Raw genomic sequence first — 25,405 nt, forward strand, 5'->3', positions numbered from 1 at the left:
GAATTATCAATTTTTTTAGGTTTATTACATGGATTATGGCACGTCTAAGAAAATAGCAAAAACAGATTTGAGGTTTCTTCACAAAGATTTTGAAGAAATGTGTGCTCAAGCAATTCGTGGTCGATTATTTAACTTAAAACCAGCCTCTGGAAAAACGTGGGAAGTTGATGCCAATCACCTCTTCTTCGATTTAACTGATGACGTGCCTTTAATGGCAGAAATAAAGGAAATCAAAACATCTAAGGTATTATTTCTATTTTTTCTTCTATTTAAGTAGTATGATTTTGTTGTACTGCTTATTGAGTGTTTCAAACCACTCATACCAGCCTTTATTTTCCAGTAATTTTAAATTTTATGAAGTTGAAGACACAGAAGAGTATTAGAGAATCAACTTTAAGGAATCAAAGTTTGGGAGAGAGGGTTTGAAGATTCCCAGGTGGCAAAGGCGCTTTACTTGGAATCCAGGCTTCAGTCAAAATTTTCAGATCTGTTTAAATCAGAATGTGTGGAAAATTTCAGCGCAGATCAATATTTTAAGGCCTGCCTACAACACATGAGGTTGCTAAATTGAGACAGAAGCTCTTGAAAGAGATGGTTTCAGTGAAATATGATATCAAGGAATTGAGGGAAATAGGGTTCTGTTGAAATAGTGCTTTAAAACTATTAAAAATAATGAGTAAACTTAAGAATTTACAGTTGTGGTAAACACAAGCAAAAGGTGAAGTAGCAGCCTCAAATTGACAGTACCAAAAGACATATTTTTGAAGCTGTGAATTATTAGCAGGTTCTTAGTTGGAGAATGTGTGTAAAGAACACAGAACACAATGCAGTCACCAAATTAACAGAATCAGTTGCTTTGAATTGATCAAGAAACTTGATTCAAATATTCGATTTTAACCAACAAAAGCATCATTTTCAGAACTTTGTCATTTCAGAAGTAAGGATAGTGGCACCCATTGAAGGTTATAATTGTAACATGGTAAGCAAAGTGAGTGCATCGATCTCTGCATTAAAGTGGCCTGGAGCTGCACTCGAATTGAAGGTACCATCGTGTTATCCAAGCATCGCAAAATAAAGCACTGTTTCCTTCAAATAGCGTAACTCTAATAGGAGAGAATACACTGGGCAATGCAGACTCATGACATCACTTGGCAATGATCGTAAGATCACCAACTTGTGCCTGTTGACTGGTGTGGCTTACCGCCTTGGTCATTTGTAATTACGGCTGCTAGTTCTTACGCAATGCTATTTGGATACTTGCTCACTACATGGCACGCTGGCTCGTTGGCTAACACATCTGCTCGTCCTGGCACATCGTCGGGTTCTGAATGGGATCCAAAACATCCTTACAGTTGCTTTCTGATTGGATGTAACCAATGTTGCGCCCAACAGCATTCCTCCAACGGGGAAACTTGTCTCTGTTCTCTCTATAGTGAGAATACTCTGCGCAATGCAGAGTCATGATGTCATCTTGGCTATGATCACCAACTTATGTGTTTACAAATTGGTTGGCTGACCAGGATGTTTCTAGTCTCTGTTCCTACTCCAGGTTTTTTTCATCCTTACAATTTACTTTGTTGAGTGCTATAATTTTTTTTGTCACTTTTACATGTCATATATCTTTATCTCTGACTTGCACAGTGCGTCCATTTGTGTGAGAATGTACTAGTTTATGATAAATGTGACATTATTTAATTGCAGAATGACGAATTAGAGATTGACATGGTGCTTTATGATACAAACGGTGAGGAAGATGTCATAATAAACAAGACGCTAGTGGACAGAGGTTTAGCAACATTTAAAGATCCCCCACTCACACAGGTAATTTTTTCCTCCTTCAATTCAACCTTGCATCTCTCTGTAGTTAGGTCTCTAAGTTGGCAGGTTTGCACGATAAAATGTGGATGTATCATATGGGATTAAATAGGAAAAAGTGTTGCTTCTTCAACCATATCTAGCAATAGTGTTGGCTTCTGTTTCATTTCTCATTCAGAAGTTCAGACTGTTTCTTTCAATATAGTGCAGCTTTTTTCACGTCAGAATCAATAAATTTCTTTCAGTGCTGTAGCTGTTTCATCAAAAACTTTTCTCTTTTGCTGGAACGTCTTTACCCAATGGCTTTCTATGTTTTACTAGAATCAAACTTTTTTTGGTCATTGAAGTGGTCTTACTGGAAAACTTTTCCATCCTTTTTTTTAGTAATAATCAACACTAAGAAAATAGGTATTATCAAGGGAAAAGATTTGAGAGAATTGACTATTATCAGTCTAACGTAATCTTTGATAATGATTTGCACAGTATATGAATGTTTATAGCTCCAGAAAAAATTGACCTAAAGAGGTTCACGCCCTCAACTAGACAACATAAAAGTAAAAAAAAAATATACATAAAACTGTCAGGACACTATTTCATTCCATGAAAGAAGTTACAATTATAGAAAAGTTTTATGAGCACAGTTGGACCGAGTTCATCAGAAAGGAACCAACCCATTGTTACTACCAAGCAATACAGTTTGCTATGCTTCAAGTGGCTGTGGACATTTTATCTTTGAAAAAAAAAACATGATACTGGGCCTCCAGTCAAATGAGGGGGAAAAATTTGAAGCGCACTCAAGATTCCTTGAGTGAACTTCAATTCTAGGCGCTTTTGGGAAAACTTTGCATTGAGGTGTTAGCAATAGGAAGTTTTTAAGTCATATTTTGTAGGATTGGGGCGTGATGGAAAGGCTAAATGATCTTTCCAACAGAATGCATTCCTTAGTTAAATCAATCAATTCTTTTCATTTTTGACTAAACGTAGGACCAAAAGTTAGTGAAAAAAAAATTGTAAAAATAAGGTTTTTCGTGTGTACATCGTTTTTTATTACACTCATTTTGAGCATCTTTGTAGTGGTTGCACCTTGTTTAAGCTGTACAAGATTGAAATATATTATAAAGTACTTTCCAACTTTATTTGCTTAATCATTGTGTGAAGATCCTTTAAATAAAGTTTTTAAACATTGACCTTCACAATTTTTGCGGGGAGTGTCAATTTGCATACTGCATTTCACATACGAGGTATTTTCAGAAATTACATAGGAAACCCAGGAAATTTTTTCGTCAACTCTAGAATTTAAAAGGTGACAAGTTTTACTGAAAATAGTTCAACGATGAGAGTTTGAAACCTCAAAGCTGCCTGTTCTCGTGTTTTAAGTTTAAAATGCCATCCACAGCTAATAATACATGCTGGTTTCTTATGTAAATAACTTGATCAACAAATTTTTAAGAAGTTTAGGTTAGCAGGTTAGGTTGATCACATGAAGCAGTCAATAATTCCCATGAACTGGCTGTGAAGTATGCTTTTGACAAGAGAATACATTTTAACAAGAGTACCCATGTAAGCCTAATATTTTGTGGAAAAGTATTGTGTGGTAGTGAAGTTGGACAAGATTTTCACAAGCCGAAGGTAGCTTTTTTAAGTTGTCAGTGGCCATAATCTCAGCAGAGTGGTTAAGTTACACCAGTGCGATGAATGTGTTTTAGTGGAGAATTATCTTTTGCAAACTTTGAAGGGAAAATGCAGGGAATTCAAAAATTGAAAAGAAGTAGAAACCCGCATGTAATCGTTTGTATTCCTAGTAAAAAAGAACATGTAACTCCAAGTGCGGTTCTGGTAAACATACAATATTGCCGTTTGATTATCGCTAAAAGCCCTGTAACAGTTGTAGAGGCTCCCCAGCAGTAGAAGGGTAGAAGCAGTTAACATGTTACAATTTATTTCCTTTTTTATTTTGAAGGTATCCGACGTTACTCGTGACTTCAATGCGTTAACAGTGGAAGAATCCGGAGGGCGAGAATTGGCTGCCTCCTCCATTTCATCAGATGACCCTCATGCAGCTTCTCAGACGGTAAAATTTTCTCGTGCTGATCTCCTTTCAAAAATTATTTCCAGTGACAGCTAGTACCATGGTTTGCATTGAAATTGTACTTTTCGATCATTCTAATGAGATTTCAAGGATACATTATCGTGATCCGCTTTTCAATTTTTTCACCTCTCTTTCCTCAGAGGAGATAATTTCTCTTGTGTAAGCAATCATTTAAATCAGGTTGAATAGCCTTACTCTTGAGTTGGAAGGTACGAAATCATCGGTTCAAAAAGGGACATGTGAGCCAAATCCAATGAAGAGATTGTTTTATCTTGATGTGACTCCGTTGGAAAAAAGAAAAAGAAGTAAAACATGCCATGAATGCCTCTTTTTCTCATTTTTTTACCTCTACAGGAGTTATTCTTAAAATCCCTCTTCCCCGTACCAGTGGAAGGAAACGGTGCTGATGGGAAAAACTTTAATGAAGTGCGCACAATGGGTCAGTTGCGCTGGTCACAAAATCGTGTTTTAATGATTGACTCTTGTAGATTAGCTAAAAGTAATAAGATCTGTCCAAACCGCAACTTTTTACGTTTATAATTAACCGAGATATTGCCCTTTGAAAAGTCCGGTTTTTGACGTCATCCACCGCAGTAGTGACACCCTTGATTTCTTCCTCTTTAGTTTCATCAGTGATGCAAAAGCCGCAACGCCAAACTTCAACGACATTAAACACAAACAAACTGTGGTGAACTGACCGACCGCCTAGTCTCTCCGCGTCGAGTGCGTTACCTCCTGTTAAGAAGAGCCTCAAAGAGCAAATCCGTCTGTTTCTTGAGTTTGCTTATGTTTAATGTCGTTAAAGTTTTGCATTGCGCCCTCTGCATTACTGATCAAACGAAAGAGGACGAAACCAAGGGTGTCACTACCGCGGTGGATGACGTCAAAATCGCGACTTTTCAAAGGGCAATATCTTGGTTAATATTGGACGAAGGGAGTTGTGATTTGGACGGATCTTATAATTTCTTGCTAATCTACAAGAATTATGCATCCAAAGACAATTTTGTGACCAGCGCAACTGACCCATTTTTCATTTGAATTTTTTATGTAACATTTTACCAACCCTTTCTTCAAATGATGCTTTTTAATGAACTAGGCTCAAGAAATACAGTAAGACCTCGATTTATTGGATTTCACGGGGCCGGAGGCTGATTTCGTTGAATCGCAGAATCTGTTGATTCTAAATAGCTGATTTCGGCAATAATCGACGAAAATCTCCACTTTCCCCCTTGGAAAAACTTGGAAAATTTGGAAATTTTCCGTTAAGCCCCTTGCCAGCAAAGGAGAGGAGGAAAAAGAGAAGAGAGGAAGTATTGGTTTTTTCGCACAAGTTACATAGTTTTTTTTCGAACGTAAATACGCAGAAGGGTCATTGACACGCCTTCCTATTCGCGCAGCACGGCATAAAAGGGAGAAGGACAAACAGTTATCGAGAATACTCAGTTCGGGTTCCACTGCTCACCCCTCCCCTCAAACTGCCCCTACTTGAAGCGTGTCAGACTGACTCGCTCCTTGGGGTAGGTCAGGATTCGGAGAAACGGCTCAGCTCAGCAGTCCCAAATTCAGTGCTCCCATTGATCAACATAATAATATCACATCCCAAACAGTCAAAAATAAATATAATTAATGGTCGCCAAAATTTTTAAATCATCTTTTGCGATGTCTCTCTGAAGTTTCCTGGTTTTAGCCTTAATCTCATTATACTTGGAAATGATTTCGAGTTTTTCTTCCCCGCTATAGGATCGCTGCATTTTCTTAGCACTCATTGTCAAAATCACTAAATCACTGGACAATCCTTTGTTTCTATCACTTGATAAAAACACTAAAACTTCTGATAACAACATGCACAACGAGATAAGACGATTACAATGCAATTAATGCATCCGGCTGTTATTGTCGTTTGTGTTTTGTTTTGATTTGGGATGAACAGGTGATTTATGCAAATCAGCTGTCTAATTAGTACAACCGTTGACCTTGATTGGCACGTGCGCGCGTGTCGCGAGGGTGTGCATCTTTTGAAAATGATTTGCAAGGGCAAGACATGACGTGAGAATGTCACCCATCTTACGAATTGACAGGGGCGAAAAAAAACAATTGACCGAAAATTACGATCCGTTAAATCAAATCGGGTTGTAATTTCAATCCGTTAATCAGCAAAAATTGTAACATTGATCTTATGGGTCCCTCTGAAAGGACCGGAGGATCGATCCGCTAAATCGAGGAATCTGTTAAATCGCGATCCCATAAATTGAGGTCTTACTGTAGGCATATTTGCGTGTGCATTTTCATCTCTTTGACTTGATATGTTATCATTGACAATGTCAGGGAATCTATTTCATCAGTATTTTCTCAATGTAAGTTACCAACATCTGTCTCTGTTAACCCAGTTATCAGTCTAGTCCCATTAGTAAACATTCTAATAATTATTAAATTCTTCTACCTCAATTGTGTATAGTTTAAAAAATATTTGTACTACTGCAGTTGATTTTATTGTGTGCAGTAGAAAGTTGTCCAGAAAAAAGAAAACAGGTAGGCTGGCCCCTTGGTTAGACATTTGAGAACTGAAAAATCTACACTCCTGTAAAACATGCTATGAAATTAGTAATGAACGTAGATAGAAAGAAATTCGAAAAAAAATATAATTGTACCCTATGGTGCACAGGCTTTGAACTTGAGCTACGCCGGATTCCGAGTCGCAGATTTTGCGGTTTCTGGCAATTTGGCCTGTCAAGCAAGGTGTGAATACATGCAGCTAACAATCTGAAAACTGGCGTTCAAGCAAAACTTTTGATGTACATTTATGTGATTAGTGCAGTTTCCCCCTTAAAGTTTTATAAATACCCTTTTCACCACCATAGTGTTGCTTCATCTGCGCTATTGGTGCTGAAAAATCTCATTGAAAATATGAAAAGGTGCTGCTAAACATCTACCAATTGGTTACAGTGCACAATTTTATATGTATTTTTGGGTGATGAACACCGCTTTTGTGCGAACATTTGATGAAGACTCCTTTTTATCTTTTAGAGTTACCATGTTTCCTTCTTCTTCTTCTTCTTCGTCTTCAGGTGGTTTATTGGCGTTTGCTCCAGTAACGGAGCCTACAGCCATCTATGGACTTTTAGTAAAGTTTAGGGTATGGTTTGGGATGAGGGGTTATTAGGTGTGCAATTATAGGGATACTCAGGGTATTGTTTTGAATAGATCTAAAAGACCAACACCGTTTTCACGTCCTGAGACCCATCAGGACGACTTCCTATACCAGATTTTGACTGAGTCTTGGAAAACATACTAAGGGATGTATGAGGAAGTGTTGGCATTGGTAAGAAAAGTTTGACTGGGTGACTGTTTCACATACATCTGGACCACATCTGTCTCTACAGTCATCCTCAATGCCACATTTCCAGGGATGTAACTCTAGAGCCATCAAGTTATAATTATTTTTCTTTCAGAGTCTCAAATGGAGCTCATAATCAAGGGAAAAATAAGGGAGTAACGTATTTTCAAACAAATTTTATTCAAATATATTGCAACTACTACAAGCGTATAACTTGTATCTATCTACATGATATAAATTAAATTGAATTAATCAAAGATAAAAATAAAAAGTAACATTAGATAATAATACAAAGAGGTAATGTATTAATAAGTCGTAATAAAAGTTCCTCATCCACGTACATGTTAGGATCTGATTTGGTTCTCAGATTTAAAAGTGTATTCCTTAGATGAGCAGGAAATTATGACTTTTCTTTTTGCTTGCGCTATAAATACTGAAAAATTCAAGTATGACTGTTGGAATTTTACAAATTCATTTTTTCAAGGATTTTTTTTTATTTTGTTTTATTATTTGTTTGGTATTATTTATTTATTACATTTTCTAGAATACCTTAGCACCATATCTATACAGTTTAATATGCACTTCAACACCAGTCCTTCAAGGTATCACTTAATCTGACTAATGTAAATTCTTACAATAGGACAACTCAGAAAACCGTATAGACAGTAAAATGTATGAAATAAAATTTAATAAAATAAAATAAAAGACAGTAAATAATACAAGCAAAATAAAATACATTGAATATTACAAATAAAATAAATCTTTTAAATAATTTAAAATAAAAAAACAGACCAAAAGACATATAGAAAAAAGATATCTTTTACTTTCACTCGTTTGAGCTACTGATTCTAATGATATGGTTTTGTGAAGAAATCGTAAAAAAATTTAAAATTCTTCAACCTTTTAAAATTGAAACTTTTTAGCACAATGATTATCACAATTAACCTTTTCTAGAAAGCAAGTAACATTTATCACTATCATAATCAGTAGTTTTACAATTTAGGACAAGAACATCTCAAAAAAGAAGATCAGGAACAAGAACAGAACGAAGAGAATCAATTCGTAATTGTTTGCCAAGCATTGCTTTGGTGACTTTTGGGTAGCTTTTTCTGTAATCTACTACCATCTTCGGGCATGGGTGCTGCTGATTATTTTTTAATCGCACTAAGTACTCTTCAACTTATTTCACTCCCTCCTAGGCCACATCACTAACTTATTCAATGTTTCAAACTTTTTTGCAACCTCACATGTATTGTTCGTTCTTGTATGTACTGTTCAATCTAAGGGATTTGACTTCATAAAATTATTAAAAATGCCTTATTGAATGAAAAGTTAGCGCATGTTGGTAGAGATAAAATCTAGAACGTCTTTACTGTCGGGTTCTTTGATACATTCCTTCATCCATCTTTTATCTACATTGTCAGATATGAGTTCGTTCTCCAGCGCTGATACCATTTGAGTTTGGTCTCGTCCAACACTGAGTCATCTAAAACAGAAAAACCAAGTGCCTCTGCAATGAGATATTATAAGTGATTTTTTATTTTGAAAACATTCGTTTCTGAGATAGGAGGATCAGTTACTTTGTAGAGTATTTTTCATGCACTGGAAGTAATGGCCTAGGGCTCTAACAGCGAGTAGAGAACTGAATTAAGTCCAATTTTTATGTTAAAAATGTAGAGGTCTTTTAAACTTTGTTCTTCATTATCTAAATATATGAATCAGTATAGGTGAATAATCAGACTGTAAATTGCTTTATCCATCCATTTGGCATTATAGATGGGATGAGAATTTGACAAGAAAAATTTGAACTGAATAATAGAACTTCCTATAATCTTTGCTTTATTGTGCTTGAAAGTTGTTCAGTAAACTCGAGGACAGCCTTTCCCTGATCCTAAAATTTCTATTTTGTGAGAATCCATGCCGAACTTTTGGTGGTCTATTTCCGACCAAGAATCCTGGAATCTCCAACAATTTTCGCTATTTGTCAAAGTGAGCTTTTCCTCATCAAAAGCTCCTTTTATAATAACCTCAGAAACAAGGTGTCTATAGGGTATGTACAGAAAAATTCGATTGAGGAATATGTATTTATTTATCTGTTTATGTTTAACACTGTACTTGCGAGCTCATTATTTACTAAAAAGAAAGAAATAAGTACAAACTTTGGCACTTGGCCAACAAAACAACAACAAAAATTGGCAAACAAAAATAGCTGTAAAGTAATCTTTTATCAAAGCATTAGTTAACATAACTGCATCTAAATCCAAAGAAAAGGAAGGTAGAATGTAACAACTCATGGAAGCATTAGTTTGTAACAAACTGGTAGTGGCACTCACTTTACTTGATTAGGCGTGTATATAGCCGAAGTGCCAAGAAATTTGCAAGAATTAACTGACATAAAAACTGATTTATTTAATTATAATTTTTGGTCAAAGCTTCTTCAAAACAGTTTTATGTAAGTTGGCTCTTGCACATTTTTTAGCAGTTCGACTACATACCCACCTATCAAACTCCTGAAAGCAATACTAGCAACTTCAGCAAGGTTAAACAAATTAAAATTCCAGAGTAGATGAACGTAGGTACTTTTTTAAACATAGAGATTTGTGCGTGGATAGTATCTACATCTCTAACTATTGTTAGCTATACAGTCTAGCCTGGTTAGCATTGCTGAAAGAACAGTGGCACCACTATACCTGAATGGTTTTGATTTGTAAGATGGTTGCAACAGTATTTTTTTTTTTGTTTTGTAAATGATTTTTTCTAAATTCATTACTATACCCCCACAAAACATGTTAGGGGGGGGGGGGGGTACATGTAAACATGTACTGATGCAACCATCTTACAAATCAAAACCATTAAGGTATAATGGTGCCTCATTGCATGTTTTGGGTGTATAGTTTTCAGTTCTCAGAAGTATAAAATAAGGGGTATCCTAACTGCGGACCGATTATTGAAAACGGGCGACAAAGCTCAATTGACTCTATGTCGTGTCAATTTGGTTGTCGTGTCAACTGTTCAATGACTTCCATTAATCGACTAAATATTGGAAAATTAATGATTTTTGGAAAACAAATTTTATAAATACTGCGAAGAAATATTGTAAGTGCTTGAATCAGGAAAGTCATAAATTATGTAAAATTTATTGGAAATAGGCATTCTGTGTATTACAGTGTCTCCTCTCACAATATTTTATGTACACAATATTTTTCACAATATTTTTGGGTTACAACTTTTCATGAAAAATGAAATCTTGAAATTTCATGTACATATCTCATGAAATTTCAGAAATTTATGAAAAATATTGAAATATATGTTCTGAATGTAGTTTTTCAACTCCAAAATCGAAGAAAGATTGAAGTGCAGCTCATATCATTCAGATGTATACACATAGCTAATATATATTTGTTTGATTTTCATGTCCACAAACAGGTACAAAAGTCGTTCTTTCTTTTGCATTATCTGTGTTTTTGAGTGCAGATTGCTTACTCAATCCCCAGAAATACATGAACTATCTCCCAGCCTTGTGAGATTTCATGAAATGTTTCACTGTCCCAAATCATATTTTTCATTTCACTTGTGCATTACGAAAAGTTTTTTGCGGTAGGAAAGAGGGAAGTGTAGAATTCCTGTTTCCCTTTAGGTTATAAATTGGTAATTTTGCGCTTGGACACAGTATCAAGTAAATAATGCTGACACCAGAGTCATTTTAAGAGGAAATATTCCCTTGTAGGAACCATCCCCAAAACCGACTTAGTTATTTGATCTGTGCGAGTGTGTATAGAACTTGCAAATCAGAATGAAATTCTATGAGCTTAGTCAAGCAATCATGAATTCCAAAAAGTTTGTGAAGCTTTGAAAGAGGTACTAACGTAATATGATGAAATAGGGTCTGTACAATCTTATTTTCTTCTTACTTATGTGTTTCTCGTGGCTCTCAGTACCACAAACTTGGCAGAGGGGTTTGAATAAAATACATACTTTCAAAGAAAGGTTAAAACTGCGCTTATCGTTAACTCAAGTCATTCAAGATCATTAGAGTAGGATAGCCTACAAATATGTTGGTTCTTGCATGGTCAAAACTTACGGGAAATTCTCCTTTAATAATTTCAAATCTCTTACTCAAATCTAAACAGTTTCTGATGAAAAGAGGTGTAGAAAAGATGAGTTTTTGTATGCTCCTTTAGTAACTTGCTGCCTTAAGTAATTAAGCATTAAGTCCAGTGGATTTTTCGTTCTGAATCCGAAGAGAAAGTATGAGATGTTATCTGAACTCTGTGCATCTCTAGAAAACTTGTGAGACCAAGATAAATTAAATTTTCCATCTCTGCTAATTCCCCTGAAGAGGTTTTTTTTTTCGTTTGTTGATTTATGGAGGATTTCTTTTGTGGGTGCCTTTATCACTTATTAAGTAATCCTTTTCGTTCATAGAGTAGGAACCTTTTTGAATGAATTATATCATTTCATGTTGTCATGATAATCAGTTATTATTTGTTAAATTTTCTGCATTTATTTTTCCTTTAATACTGCTTATTATTTTATGCGATGCCTTTTGTTACACAACTGTGCATTCTCAAGTCATTTGTTTTGTTAATAAACTCTTTTTCCCCCTCAATTTTGGCTTTTTATTGTGAAGGAAGTTCCTTGTACATCATTGACGTAGTTTTTACAAGGCTCAGTCGGAAAATTTCATGCAATTCTTTTAAAGAATTAAATTGATTGCAGATTAATCTCTGACATACATTAATGATTCGTGAAATATGGATATTAATTATGCTTTAATAAAAACTGCATTCTTTTTCTGAATATGGCGTTGGAGCTTAATGCTTTTCAAATTCTGAATGAAATTTGCTTTGTTTGGGAGGGTGAAAATAAGTTTTGGAATGCTTACGGAAAATATTACTCCGTTTTGAATCTAAAAGTGGCTGTTGATGTCTATTCATTTCAGTTTGCTGTAATCACAAACTCGAAAAGCATTTACCTCCTTCCCTCTAGTATGTGAATCTGGCCTAAAGGAGGTTTGTAACATCCATAGATGTCAGTCATTACAGCAACATTTTATGACTTGGATAAAGTGGTTTGTCTTTTTTGGGCTTTGGCAACCCAATAACTTATTTTAAATATTTTCCTCTTAAAAATAAATTCTGCGTCAATGATAAGGTGAACTCCTGCAAAATTTGAGGGTCATTCAATGAGTAATTTTGTTTTCCTTGTAAATTCTGTACAAATGGACTATTTTATTTATCTTCACATGAAAGCATTGAGTCTTTAAAAAGCCTATTTCTTCACAATTTAACCAAATGCAGCAAAAGGTGGGCTGTAAGTTTTGACAATGGCATGTAAGTCTTCATCTGGGTCTGAGTTGTTATTTAGATGTAGTTTCTCTTGTTTACTCCCTTTCTTTTTTTGTAGAAACTGTTGAAGCTAAAAGCAATTCAAATTTTCAGCTCAAATTTTGTTTCTTTGTCTCTTGAAAAATGTTTGTCATGTGTGTAAATTACAAAAGTGAACGCTGCGTCAATTGCATTGGCAGCAGCACGCGCCTGGGGCTAAACGTAATATCTGAGCAAAAGTGTTATTAAAAATTACAAACAAATACTCCTACAGAAAGCTGAGGCAATAACCTCTCCTGTAACAAAATTAAAATTCTGACTTGACCAGTTGCCAAGAACAAAATTTAAGAAACTTGCTTTTTGCGAAAAGAATTTGATGGGTGATTCGTGCCGCAAGGTGAACTCATAGTTCAACCGCATTTGGTTTAATTATTGTGAAGTTCATATTCTTACTGTCAGTGTGATCTAGCAGAGATTTGAAACTAAGATCAATAGAGTGTGTCCACCTCTGTAGACTTTTTCTGGGAAAAATTAATTTACTCATTGAATGGATTTGACCTGCGGCAAAGAAAGAAAAAATGTCGGACTACCTTTGAGCAATAATTGGCCAATACTTGAGGGACAAGAGAAGATGCTGGGAAGCTACTATCCTTTTTTGAGCTTTTTCAAAACATTAATACATCAAAGTGAGCAGTTAGGTTTTGTTTTATGTTGGCTATTTCTTGTACAGCAATGAGAATTGGTGTGTTGCATTTTCTTGTAAAAAATTACCAAGTCTGTGGTGACTTGTTGATGTCTTAAAATGTGACAGGATCCGTAAAAAGGGACCTTATTCTCTGGGAAAAATAGTCCTTCACTTTTTGCTAATGTATCAAGCGAGAAAATCTGGAAATTTTGGCATAAATTTGACCCTGAAAGCTTAAAAATTTAAGGAGATATGAGCCTGGAAGTTCCATGACAAAAATTCTCAGATTGCAGAAAAACGCGGTTTAAGCTTTTGAAAAGATTTAAAGAAAATTTTTGCCCCGAATGTAAGGCCAACTGGACTACATTTTGCAATTAAGAACTATAAGTTCCGGCCCGGTTTAAAAACAACGTATGGGCCATTAGTTTCCCTATGCACATGAGTGTTTATTCAGATGAGTCAGAATTTTTAGGTCCAAATTGCAAAAGCCAATCCAATTGGTTCATAGATCCAGACACTGATGATGTAATTATTCATATCTGATACTTTTTAACTGTGATTGATTAGGCTTCATCAAGAAAAATGCATCTTGTTCATTTTTTGTTACTCATCTTTTGAAGTTATTTCGGTTTCTGTACTTAACAATTACGAAGTCTGCTTGGTAATTTTGATCTAAACTTTAAAAAATTATTTACTTAGCAGAATGTGTCATCAATGAGCCTAAGTTGATAGATACAATGTGTTTTTTTTGTGATGAAAATGTTCACAGATAGTCTGTTAATGAACCACCATACAAAGTGCAAATTCAGGAGAATGATATATGTTTGTTAATGAACAATAATGATTAGCGCAATGAAAATAACTAAAATCAATTCCTAACTAAGGTATTTAATGTTTTTCAATGTGAAAATTCAAACTTTCCACTCATGAAAAAACAAAAGTCTACATGAGTTAAATCACGCACTTAAAGGTACCTACCATAACAGTCTCCATGGTATGAAAATATGGCAACTTCAATCGCAGCTTCGGCTCAGCTGTTGCAAGTTGTCAACTCTTTGAGTGCAGGGAAGGAACAATGCTTGATTAAGAAGCCTAAAAAATCTGTTACAGTACGCAATTTGATTTAAGTAGACTATTGTTTTTCTCATGAGCAAGGAATATCAAGTTTCTGTAGCGAATGCAAACTAAAAACATTGATACTCTAGGAAGGAGTTGATTTCAGTCATTTTCGTCCGGTAGACCATATTTTAGGTTCAATTTTGGTTAGGAAACATGTATCAGATTACTCTAATTGGCACTTTTCGTCTAGTGGTCCATTTTTGGAGATTAAAGAATCTTTGAGGGTAGTAACGATTTGACTTAAACGTCACAATGCAAAGTATTAAAACTTCTAGGCGTGAATTTAGGCTGTAGAAGAAGTAAACCACGGACATAATAATAGCAATTTTAATACATTTCTGGCGATGATCACCAGGAGTCTCTTGGAAACTGATCATTCTAGCTCGTCAATAAATAGATTAATACAATATGTTGGAAAGGGACGATGAATCTGCAAAATTTGATTAAAAAATTTCCGTCAAATTACCCTTTGTAACCTTGTACCCTTGAGTACCTACCTGAAACAATAATTTAAGTGGCCGTTTATTGACCTCTCATCAGAGATTTTACATTTTCCACCTATAAATATACCACACCCTTGTAACAATCTAGTTATTGACTAATTTAAATTATCAGTGTGGTGAAGAGAGCTTATATAATGATAGAATGTGTGAAGTCAGAACTAGAGAAAGGCATCAAGCATGAGATCATTACTAAGCAGCTTATCTGGCACATTCATATTCTGAGGTCAAATTATTGGAAGCTGCCAATCATAACTCTGTAGGTACTGGGCTCCTCATTGAAGTAGACAGATAGTCCGACCAAAAAAGGGCTGAATGCAAGGAGGAGAGGCCCAGAAGAAGATTGAAAACAGGGGTTTGGTGACTGATTCTGGATGCTCTCGAACTCAGGGGTCGCCCATTCAATATTAAATGGACTACATTTTGCAATTTGGAACTATAAATTCTGGCCCAGTTTAAAAACAATGTATGTAACATAAGTTTCCCTATGCACATAAGTGTTTTTTCAGATGAGCCAGAATTTATAGTTTCAAATTGCAAAATGCAGTCCAAATAGGCAACGTTCTATGGAGAAGGGGGCTCAAGGAGAGTGTAATGCCGTTTTGTTTTCATGTGCTAAAGGATAGGGACCTACCTAATAAAAGCGGTGCAGGGAGAGTGATGTCGAAAACTTTGAAATTCAGCGTAACATATTTTAAGCTGTGCAGAGTAATAGAGAGCTTTGTGAAAAAGACTGATACGGATGAATGCATTGTACTTGTAGATTCAATACAGGAAGATGATTTATTAAATGTCAGTAGATTTATTTGAGAGATCATAAGTGTCCAAAGCAGCTCATCTCCCAAGTAACAGTATTACAATTGACCGTTTCTCCCTTCACTTCAAACAATCGCATCCAAATCATTTCCGGAAGAACTTTTTAACTGAAAGTTTACATAAACGGAGAAAGAAATGTACCTTTTCTTCAGAATGTAATTTTTTCACTCGGTTTTCTTTTGTAACGGGCTTCACTAAGCATCATATTTGTTTCATCAGTGAATGATCATTTTTTCTAAATGGTGGCAGGCTTGATTTTGATTTAAATTATGTTGCTCTAACGCGTTTTTGTTTTTTTGTTTTTCAGGCAAATCGGTCGCAGATTCCCCCTGGCTTTCCGAGAATTAAAACACCTGAACCACTATTAGATGGAACAAATATTGCTAAGAAACAATGGAGTTCTGAGAATCAACAGGTACTCATGTTCTTTCAAATTATACCATCATTCAAGTATTTGCTTGTGTTCAGGCAAGAAAAATCACTTAAAATGTGGCCCAAATACTCCAAGTAACAGGATGGTAGACAAGTGCAGGGTCACACTATTCTGAGGGGAAATCAAAGCGAAAATATTCCAAAAATTAGCATCAGAGTCAGAGAATTTTTAAAAGTCAGTGAAAACCTGGTAATGTCAGGAAATGGATGAAAGTGCCTGGAAAAAATTGCTGAGTCACTTTTATTTGTTTTCTAAAATGGGTTTGACGCTTTAAACAGCAGGTTTTGCAAGAAAACTATTTCAAATTATGTTTTTCTAGCCACCTGGTTTATCTTCAACTGACAGGAAATTTTACCAAAATGTGAAAAATGTCAGGGAATCTCATTTTCTAGTTTCTCTGGCAACCCCGTGAAATGCTGTCCTGCTACGCCAAAATAAGATTCTTCAATTTAAATTTTCCAGGCAGAACCTTAAAAAAAAATATATGCATCTTGATAAAGTACCGTGTTTGTATTTTGAAAGCATGCGAGTGGTGCATTGATGTATACATCTGAAAAGCAAAACATATACATGTGAAGTTTGCCTTGTTTTATGGACATTTCTCCAGGTAAAACGTCCAAAATCAAGATAAGGGCACTGCAGTTATGCTGCTGCTCAGAGTTATGTAGCTCTGGGCAGATTCTAACATATTTTCTTTCGAATAGTACCAGGTGTTTTTAATTTTGTTGTTGTTTCATAGCACTTCATGAACCATTCTTTCTTTTCAGTGCGGCATGAGCAACTCTGAGGTTACTTCAGGCAGTCCAAATGTTTATGATTCCAACAAGGAGGTATTGACGAATCTAATTCAAAGGAAGGAAGTAACAACTGCAATTGCGGATTCAATCTTTAGATTTTTGAAATCGGAAGAAAAGATGAAGCCTCCAAGTCCATGTGTCTCCTCAGATACCTCAGATACCTCAGCTCTTAATCAAGATATTCAGGGAAGCAGCTCATACCTAAATCAGTCTACATTGGGCCAAAACATTACCATTCCGCAGATCAACCAGCAACAGTATCCAGGTTATGCCAATCCTCTACCATTTCCAGCTCAACTGTCAAATATAAGCAGCCTCCACAATTTGCAACAGCCCGCTATAAACTACATACCTCAGCACCAACCTTCTATGAACTTTATGCAGTCTCCATTTATCCCAAATAATCTTCAAAACATGTACACGCCTACGTCTCCACATTCATTGCCTCCACCCGGTTTTGCAAGTCCAACCTTTGTAGCAAATCAATTTTCTCACTTGTCAAACAGACCGCCCCCAGTATATCAAGTTCCCAATACGGTTCTGAACCCGTATCAAACAGCTCAACCAACAAATCAACAGTATCCATCATTCCAGTCATCGAACATTCAAAACTTAAATTCTCCAAATCTAAATGTTTGCCTGCCTAATGTGCCTTATCTGAGCCTTCCTAGATCTAATTTATGTCAGAACTTTCCAATGCCCCAAGGAAATGAACCCTTAAGCACCTCAAATCCTCTAGTGAACGCTGCACAATCATCGCACAACCATCCTCTGGTTCAGAACTCTGAAAGAGCATCTGCATCAGATTTTGCATCAACCACGGTTCAAGTTCCAGAATTAGAACAAGCAATCTCACCTATCCGAGAATTGAATAGGACTGTCTCATCCATCCCAGAGAATCCAGCTACTTGTGGAGCACCATCTATGGTAAGTGTTCAGCTCTAAAAGTATATTAAAGTCTTTATTATCGTTGATCCTTTATGATCTGGGTGATTGGGACCGAAAGCAATGCGGATAATCTGAAAATATGTAACTCTACAGTTAAAAGTGCGTGATGGAAAAGACTATATTTTAATTGAATTATAAAAACACACACTGTCATATATTAGAATTTTAAAATACCATGGTTCCCGGCAGTCTGAAAAACGGGGAAAGTCAGGGAACTTGCAGCAACCAGGAAAAGTTTGGGAAAGCCAGGGAGTTTTGTGAGGTGCATATAGCAGAAATGAGTGTAATTTAAAGATGAAAAAATCCAATTGGAAGTTTTATTCCAATGTCAGGGAATCCAAAAATTTTGGAGTCAGGGAAAAGCAAAAATATTCAGGGATCCTGAAGATGAAGAAATTATGACAACCCTAAAATACTGAGTAGAACTACTAACAGATTGCTGTTTCACGCAAGCAGGGTTTAGACAGAGTTGGTGATTTTGCCGTGTGCGATAAATTCAGCACACAGCTGAAATTCTCGTTAATTTAGAATTAACTTAAAATTTGATTGTTAAACAAGTTGTAAACTTTTTAATATACAGTTACTAATCATATAAAAGTTGCATTTACTGAAGTTTTGGACTGTAATAAGTAAAATTTACTCCTTCCTCATATTGAAAAGTGAGTTTTCTAGGTTAAGTTAAAAAAGCAGAAAATACAAAAGCTTGAACTTAACTGCTAAAAAACTCAAAGATAGTGAGAATTTCAGTAATATGTATACTGAATTAATCACACATGGCCAAATTAAAATTTCTGTCCGAATAGAATTATACGGTATTAAGTACGCATGAGTCAAGAATGAAACTAAGTGAATGGGGTGCCAAGGAAGTATGTATTAAAGAGAGCATTTTTACTGGTCAATACTTAATTTGATACCCCCATATGAATAAAAAAAGGAATAAAACCCCCATCCATGTATATAAAAAGAAACTTCCTTTCTCTCTCCAGATTTCTGAGGATGCCTCGAAAAAACAAAGGACCATCACCCATTCAAATCATCAAACCAGCACGCCCCTGCCTGGTGAAAGTCCCTCATCTAAGAAGGTGGAAGAAATCATGAATCCTGCCGTAACAGATATTTACAAAAAGATTGCTGAAGAATTGGTACAAAAAGCATTAAAGCAGAGTAGCATTATGTCTGATTCTAATCAAACTTCTAAAACAGTGAATAATACTGAAGAATCCAAAGATCCCCAAGATGTTGGTAATTTACTTCATTCACTATTTCCTCAACTTGAGTCTAAAGACAAATCAAAATTAAAGGAGAGTATAAAACTGGAAGTAAACACTGCAGCTGAGGATGACCGTTTGTCTTCAGAGGAAATAAAAGAACCTCAGATTAATCAAATCTCCTCCACTTCAACCGAAGATCTCGATAACTTAAAACCTATCGCTCACCCGAGTAAATCGCCCAGCACTAAACCGGTCGGTATCAGTCTCCCTCGAAGGCCATCTAAAAAAACCACTAAACCAGCAGTTGCATCAGAAGATTGCAACAGGTAAGTTGATTTAAAGCATATTTTTAGGAGGTTAGTAGGATTTTAATTGTTACCAATCTTAACAAAAGTGAAACAAAGAGTGGCATTTAGGTAATTCACCAACTTCAAACAACGTATCGACAGGTCTTATTGAAAGTGATACTCCCAAACCAATTATTTCGTTTCTGGTGTTTCAAAATCTCCGCTCTATTCTATATTTTTAAAGGGGTAAAAATCAACATCATTCCTTGAACTTCTCAGAGAATTTTTTTGGGACAGTGAAGAAAGAACATGACACTTTTTAGAATTGCTATTGAGTAGTTTTCCATTTAAACAATGAAGTATAACAGGAAGTCTGCAACATTGCTGACCGAGATCCGAGGCTTGGGAGTTTCGTCGTTGATGTTTCTTTCTCTTTGTAATAATCCAAGTCTACCTTTGAAGGTTTCACTGAATAATTATTTTTGGAGAAAGTCGTGTAGTATGTTTCATTTCTTATTTATTTTTGTAAGTGAGGTTTCAACATTAGATCTTCTTTGTTTCAGAAATTCGTCAGTAGCTACGACCTCACCAAGTTCTGTGGACAGAAACAAGAAGATTATTGAGCAAATCGGTGAGTCCTCTTTTTAGTTCAACTTGATCTTGCATTTTGAAACTTAAGTAAATTCATCAAGTCCAAGTCTTAATGAGTCCCCTTTAAATGAGACCCTTTTCACACTAACAACTTCAACCTGCCAAAGAGTGTATCAAACAGTTCGGTTCTTCTTCATGCACAAACTTGGCTCCTCAAACTGGCTCTAATTATTTAATTTCATGGCCTGCCATGCACAAAATTCTTTGAAAATACCAAAATCTGATCCATGTGTCCCAATTACATTGGTTACCATCAAAGATCTGCAGGCCATTGATCTTTGAAAAGCAATGGTCAACAATTTCATCAATGAGTTTCTTTGAAGCCTTCAGTTTATACGTGGGGAAGAGCCATTAATGATTTTTAGTGTTGAATTGAGAAATGAATGAAAAATTTGAAAAAGAGGAGACAACGTAATACAAAGTAAAACTAATTTATTTTGTGACATTTTTAACAATCTATTTAATGTGGCATGTAGAAATGAAAATTCTGTAAAACCAGCTTTCTTAAACGAACAAAAACCAGTAAAAGTAAAGTATAGAATTCGCAAGACTTTAGCTAAAAAAGGAAAGCAGGAGTTCTGAGTGTCAAATTAAAATTCTTGAAGAAAAATTGAAAGCTCCTGAGTATCCTAAAGAAATGAGTTCCTAACCTGTTCAAAGTGTTTGATGGAAAAACATATTTTAAAGGAATGAATGCTTTTAAACTTGTGAGTCAGAGAGAATAAAATTATTTACACTAGTCCAGTAGTCTTAAAACACATGATACTCACAAATACATAATTTTCCTCTGTCGACGAATGGCTAAATACTTAAGTTTGAGATTAAGTATATCAAAATCCTCCTTTGTATATCTTCTTTACTATTTAAGTTTGAAGCCTTTGAGTTGTCCAAAAAATGATTGCGCTTATTACACTCAGCCATAAAGGGGTTTTACCCAGTGAGGTACTACAGTTTCTGCTCCTCAGTAGGCTACTGTTGAAATAGTAAGGGCGCGAACCTATGTATACTTTAATTATCCTAAAATTAATTTGCTCAAGATTCATCTCGTTTTTCATAAATTTGTGCAGATGAGTTGAAAGAATATACAGGTAGCCTTTGTAATCTATGGATAAAGAATTAACATATTGAAGGAATAATTGATGTTGATAGTAAATTCTTTTTCCTATCTGAAAGTTAGGATATTTTACCTGATTCCATTTAACAATAACATTTCTATTTAGTAACCCGTAAAATAGGTTGCCCTTATCATCCATTACATAGTCTGCAGTCTGGCCCAACTTTCGGCCCAAATCTTTGACACTTTTACTCACATCTCTAGGTTTTGTAAATAAATTTAAAGGTATTGAATAGACATGATAACTGGAAACTGGAGAAAAATAAAGAAGCCTATCGTGAATAGATACAGTTATTGTTCCAGTATTAATCGGCAGATTAACTGGTGTGTTATCAATGAGTAAATTTGAAGCATGTGGATCTGGTCTAAGCTTCTCACAAGGATACTTCTCAATCACACCGCGATGATAATCATAAACTAAAAATTGAGGACTTTCTGAATTTGTGTCAATAATATACCCTGTGTGACTTCCATTCGCAGAGTCTATGACAAGGTCACTGAGTATACTCGAATTTGATAAAAAATTTTCCTCAAAAATCGCTTCACGTACTATAACATTTGTCCGAAGGTCAATAATTGCCAGTTTTGGCTTACAATAGTTTGAATCCTCTTGCTCAACCCTTCCATTGTCCAGAATCCACATTCTATCTTCGCTATCTATCTCAATATTTTCAACATTTTGGAAACCAAAACAGTAACCAATATCTTGCATTGCCCATGAAGGGTATGGCACTAGTTGAGGTACATGGTTGCCCGCACTCTCAGATATACGGTTGATTTTTACTAGAGTTGCTGGAACACCAGGTCTCCAACGGGGTATTGTAAGAAAAATTTCCTCGTTCCATATTTTCATCTTGTTCAGCGCTATATTTTCTTGAATATACCTTCGAGATTCAATGAAGTCAGCCTTTTGATTCTCATCAAACCACTGGAAGTCTATTCTGCTCCATTCATATTTTGCACGTAAATTTCGATTTAAATTGTAACTGGAAACTATACCATCACTGATTAGATAAAGTATAAACGAAGCAACCACAAGAAAATTCATCTCAATGTTTCTCTAACACTGTCCACAACGCTTTGTATCAAAGAAAAAACAGTATGCTTTTATCTATCCAAAGCGTTCACACTTATTGATTGAAGAATTTTGATAGCACATTTTAAATCCCTGCTTTGCTTTGTAGTAAATCACTCTTCCCGTTTATAACTTCGTAAATTATTTTAACTAAAAAAAAAAAGCAGTAAAATTTTCATACCAGAGCACTCAGTCAGTAGTCATTGAGAGAGCATCTCACTTCCGTAAAAAGTCAGATTCTCAACAATAAACTTGAAGTAAGTCAAGAAGTGCCTGCACACTCTCGAGACATTCTGTCTCAATTCTTATGTAAATGTTTTTGTTATGCCTACTGATGTTAATTAATGGACTTTTTCAAATGCTAATGCCTATGACGTTTTGTTTAAAGCAATTATGGGGAATTTTCTTCGGTTGAAAGAGAATACTGTAGCTCTCCTTGAGTCAAATGAATTTGCATATTAAATTTTTTTGTTCTTGTCTATTTTCACTGTTCATTCCATTCCGCCTCAGTGTTTATTTTTGGTACAACGTTTTCATTTGTCACCCATACCCAAGAAGTCGAATGTATTTTCATAAAATCTGAAAGAGCAAATAACTTTTTTGCATAATTTCTAATACGATTAGCATAGATTGATCCATATATTTTTGTGAAATTTTCTGTACACCCAAGTCATACTCTGTCTGACTCGATCTGAATTCAGCATGAAACTTGATAGTGGCATTCAAGTCACTCTAATGCAAAAATCGTATGGCATATCAGTAGATAAATGTATCTACAATTTAAAGTTGTTTCTTTGCAGTTGTTGAATAATCCAATGTAACGTGTGAAACATATTTTTTTTACCAATGATTTTTTTTTACTAATTTTTTGAACTAAATTTTCAAAAGTTTGAATAAGGGGTGCAGAAAGTTTCAATCTTTTACATCTTCACATGCTTGCCAAGTAGCTTCTTTTTTTTTACTTTTACTGAGCTTCTAACAGCCTAATTGGCTAAATCCCACGCTTACCACCAGCCCCAGATGACCATTGTTTGAGACCATCATACTCAGGTCACCTGGCCGGGAATCGAACCCTGGATCTCTTGGTCATTCGGCCAGCGCTACAACCGCTACATCGCAGGAGGCCGACTCATCTTTCCAAACAGTTTCTACTAAATTTCTCTCCAATTTCCAAAGTTGTGACTTTATTTTCGTTCATTAGGTATTGGATTGCGAATATTTTGCAATTTTGCAAAAATGGTAGTGCTCCGGGGCAAAGCGCCGGTATTTTGAATCTCCATACAGGCCAAAAAGAGAAAAATGTGCAACCTTTTTAATTCTTTGAAAGTTTTCCTCTTTTCCACAACCTCAATCATCATGGCAGGCGTGTGATCAAGCGTTTTTTACATCCCTTGTGTAAACACTCATTGTATGCACATAAATGCATTACACGCTACACTTCCAGTTTACCTCTTCCCTTTGTATATCACTTGTGTGCAATTTTTTTCATTTTCTGATCATTTACTTTTTATAAAGTTGTTTCAGACAAGATGCTTCATTTGCTCATGATAGACGGAACTCCTCATATCATTACAGATGAATTTGTGAAACTCTACACACCTTTCTCTACACGTCAATCTATAGTGAGGTTCCTTGAATTGCAATATGTGGAATTGCCATTTTTAGACTATGACATTTCAAAGCTTCCTGCAAATTTACCACCGTGAGTAAAATCTATTTCTTCTAAAACAAATTATTCCTCAATCAAAAAAATATCTCAAATTGCAATGTCTTTAAATGGGTTCTTATTTTTTGCCAACTGTAATTCAAGTGAAATCAAACGATCTCTTACAAAAGAATGCCTGAACTTTACTGCAGTTTCAAAATGCCCTCTCTGCATTTAAATCTTAAGGGCTGAGCAATCTGATGTAGGTAGAAGCTCATACAATGGTTCGGAGTTTTGCCATAACTCTCGATTATCAGGGTGTCTACCAGTCCGTAAAGTCCGGAAAAACTATGCATTTTTTTCGGTCGGTCCGTAAGTACTTAAAAAGTACGTAAGTTTCGTGGAAAGTCCGCAATTTTTTGCATTTTGCGCCATGCGTTCAGTTCGATCTCCTGATAGTTATGCAATCTCTGTGCGTAGTCCATCAGAAGCATTGGTACAATATCAGCCTGTAAGAGCGCGGTTGTGCAGCCATCTGACCTTAAAGTGACCAATGAGCATCCTCGATTTGCTTGGTTTTGCCAATGAGCTGTATCCCGTAACAGAGGGGCAAGCCTGCATGGAGTTCTGGAATTGCTGCTGTGATAGTGAAGAGAGTCGTAGGTGCAATTTATGATGAGCCTCGAGCCGCATAAGAACAAGAAGTACTTAATTTTTCTTGTAGTACTTAAAAAGTACCTAATTTTTTTTTGTGGACCTTGGAGACACCCTGATTATTGAAGTCTGAGGGATGGGTACTAATAAGGGCCATCTTTGGGCCCTCCGAAATTTCTCAACTCAACGATTTTTCACTCCTTGAAGGTCTCTACATTTATAGAATACATCACGATTTGGTTCTTTTCTGACTCTTTTCGGGTGTAATACGGGCCTAAAAATGGGTCCCTAAGTCGACTTTGGCGAAAATTGCGGGTTTTGAGATCAAATCCCAGACCTCTGTTTAGGCAAGTATTAGACCCAAAAAAGACTAATCGGTACACTATAGAACTTCAATAAGCAAAAAATTGTTGAGTTGAGGAAATTCACAGGGTTGCCACAGTCGAGGAATACCAGGAAACGTCAGGGAATTTTAAAAAGTCGAGGAAATGTCAGGGTAAATGACAAAAATGTCGGGGAAAAATTGTCGTCACCTTTATATCCTTTCTAGAATGGGTTTGACGTTTCGAACAACGAATTTTGCCTGAAAATAATTTCCAATCATACCTTCTTAAGCATCTCGTAGATCCTCAATTGTCAGGAAATTTTACCAAAGTGTGACAGAGAAATCAGGGAATTTCAATTTCTAAATTCTGTGACAACCCTAATTCAGCCAGTACAGGCCCAAAAACGGCCCCTATTGATACCTTTCTTTTCAGACCGTTTTTCAATAGTTCCTGAAACTAAGATCGTCCTTCAGTATCACAGTTCAGTATCTTCAGATAGTTCTTCAGGCAGGAAGCATGTCTTTTTGAAAACTGGATTATTGTGATATCTACCTCACGGTCCTTCCAAATTAGGTCTAC

The 25,405-nt window shown here is 35.7% G+C and overlaps 2 protein-coding genes across 3 annotated transcripts in view; one reads left to right on the forward strand and one right to left on the reverse strand.

Annotated features, from left to right (window-relative positions):
* Positions 1-25,405, forward strand: part of LOC109040698 (uncharacterized) — a 51,273-nt gene that overhangs the window by 16,182 nt on the left and 9,686 nt on the right. For both annotated transcript variants that reach the window (XM_072300701.1, XM_072300700.1), the window contains exons 12-19: positions 20-244; positions 1,702-1,821; positions 3,776-3,886; positions 15,993-16,100; positions 16,886-17,842; positions 18,850-19,400; positions 19,925-19,992; positions 23,717-23,903. In XM_072300701.1, coding sequence (XP_072156802.1) covers positions 20-244; positions 1,702-1,821; positions 3,776-3,886; positions 15,993-16,100; positions 16,886-17,842; positions 18,850-19,400; positions 19,925-19,992; positions 23,717-23,903 — 2,327 coding nt within the window. The remainder of the gene's footprint in view (positions 1-19; positions 245-1,701; positions 1,822-3,775; positions 3,887-15,992; positions 16,101-16,885; positions 17,843-18,849; positions 19,401-19,924; positions 19,993-23,716; positions 23,904-25,405) is intronic.
* On the reverse strand, positions 20,428-23,688 carry LOC109040702 (major royal jelly protein 1). Its single transcript, XM_019056708.2, has one exon. The coding sequence runs from the start codon at positions 22,172-22,174 to the stop codon at positions 20,876-20,878; it is 1,299 nt and encodes a 432-aa protein (XP_018912253.1). The 5' UTR covers positions 22,175-23,688; the 3' UTR covers positions 20,428-20,875.

The sequence above is a fragment of the Bemisia tabaci genome, chromosome 5 (assembly GCF_918797505.1).
Source record: "Bemisia tabaci chromosome 5, PGI_BMITA_v3".
NCBI classification, from domain to species: Eukaryota; Metazoa; Arthropoda; class Insecta; order Hemiptera; family Aleyrodidae; genus Bemisia; species Bemisia tabaci.

Excerpts from the sequence above, each read along its gene's own strand:
- LOC109040702 (XM_019056708.2), bottom strand. The coding sequence starts at position 22,174 with ATGAATTTTCTTGTGGTTGCTTCGTTTATACTTTATCTAATCAGTGAT.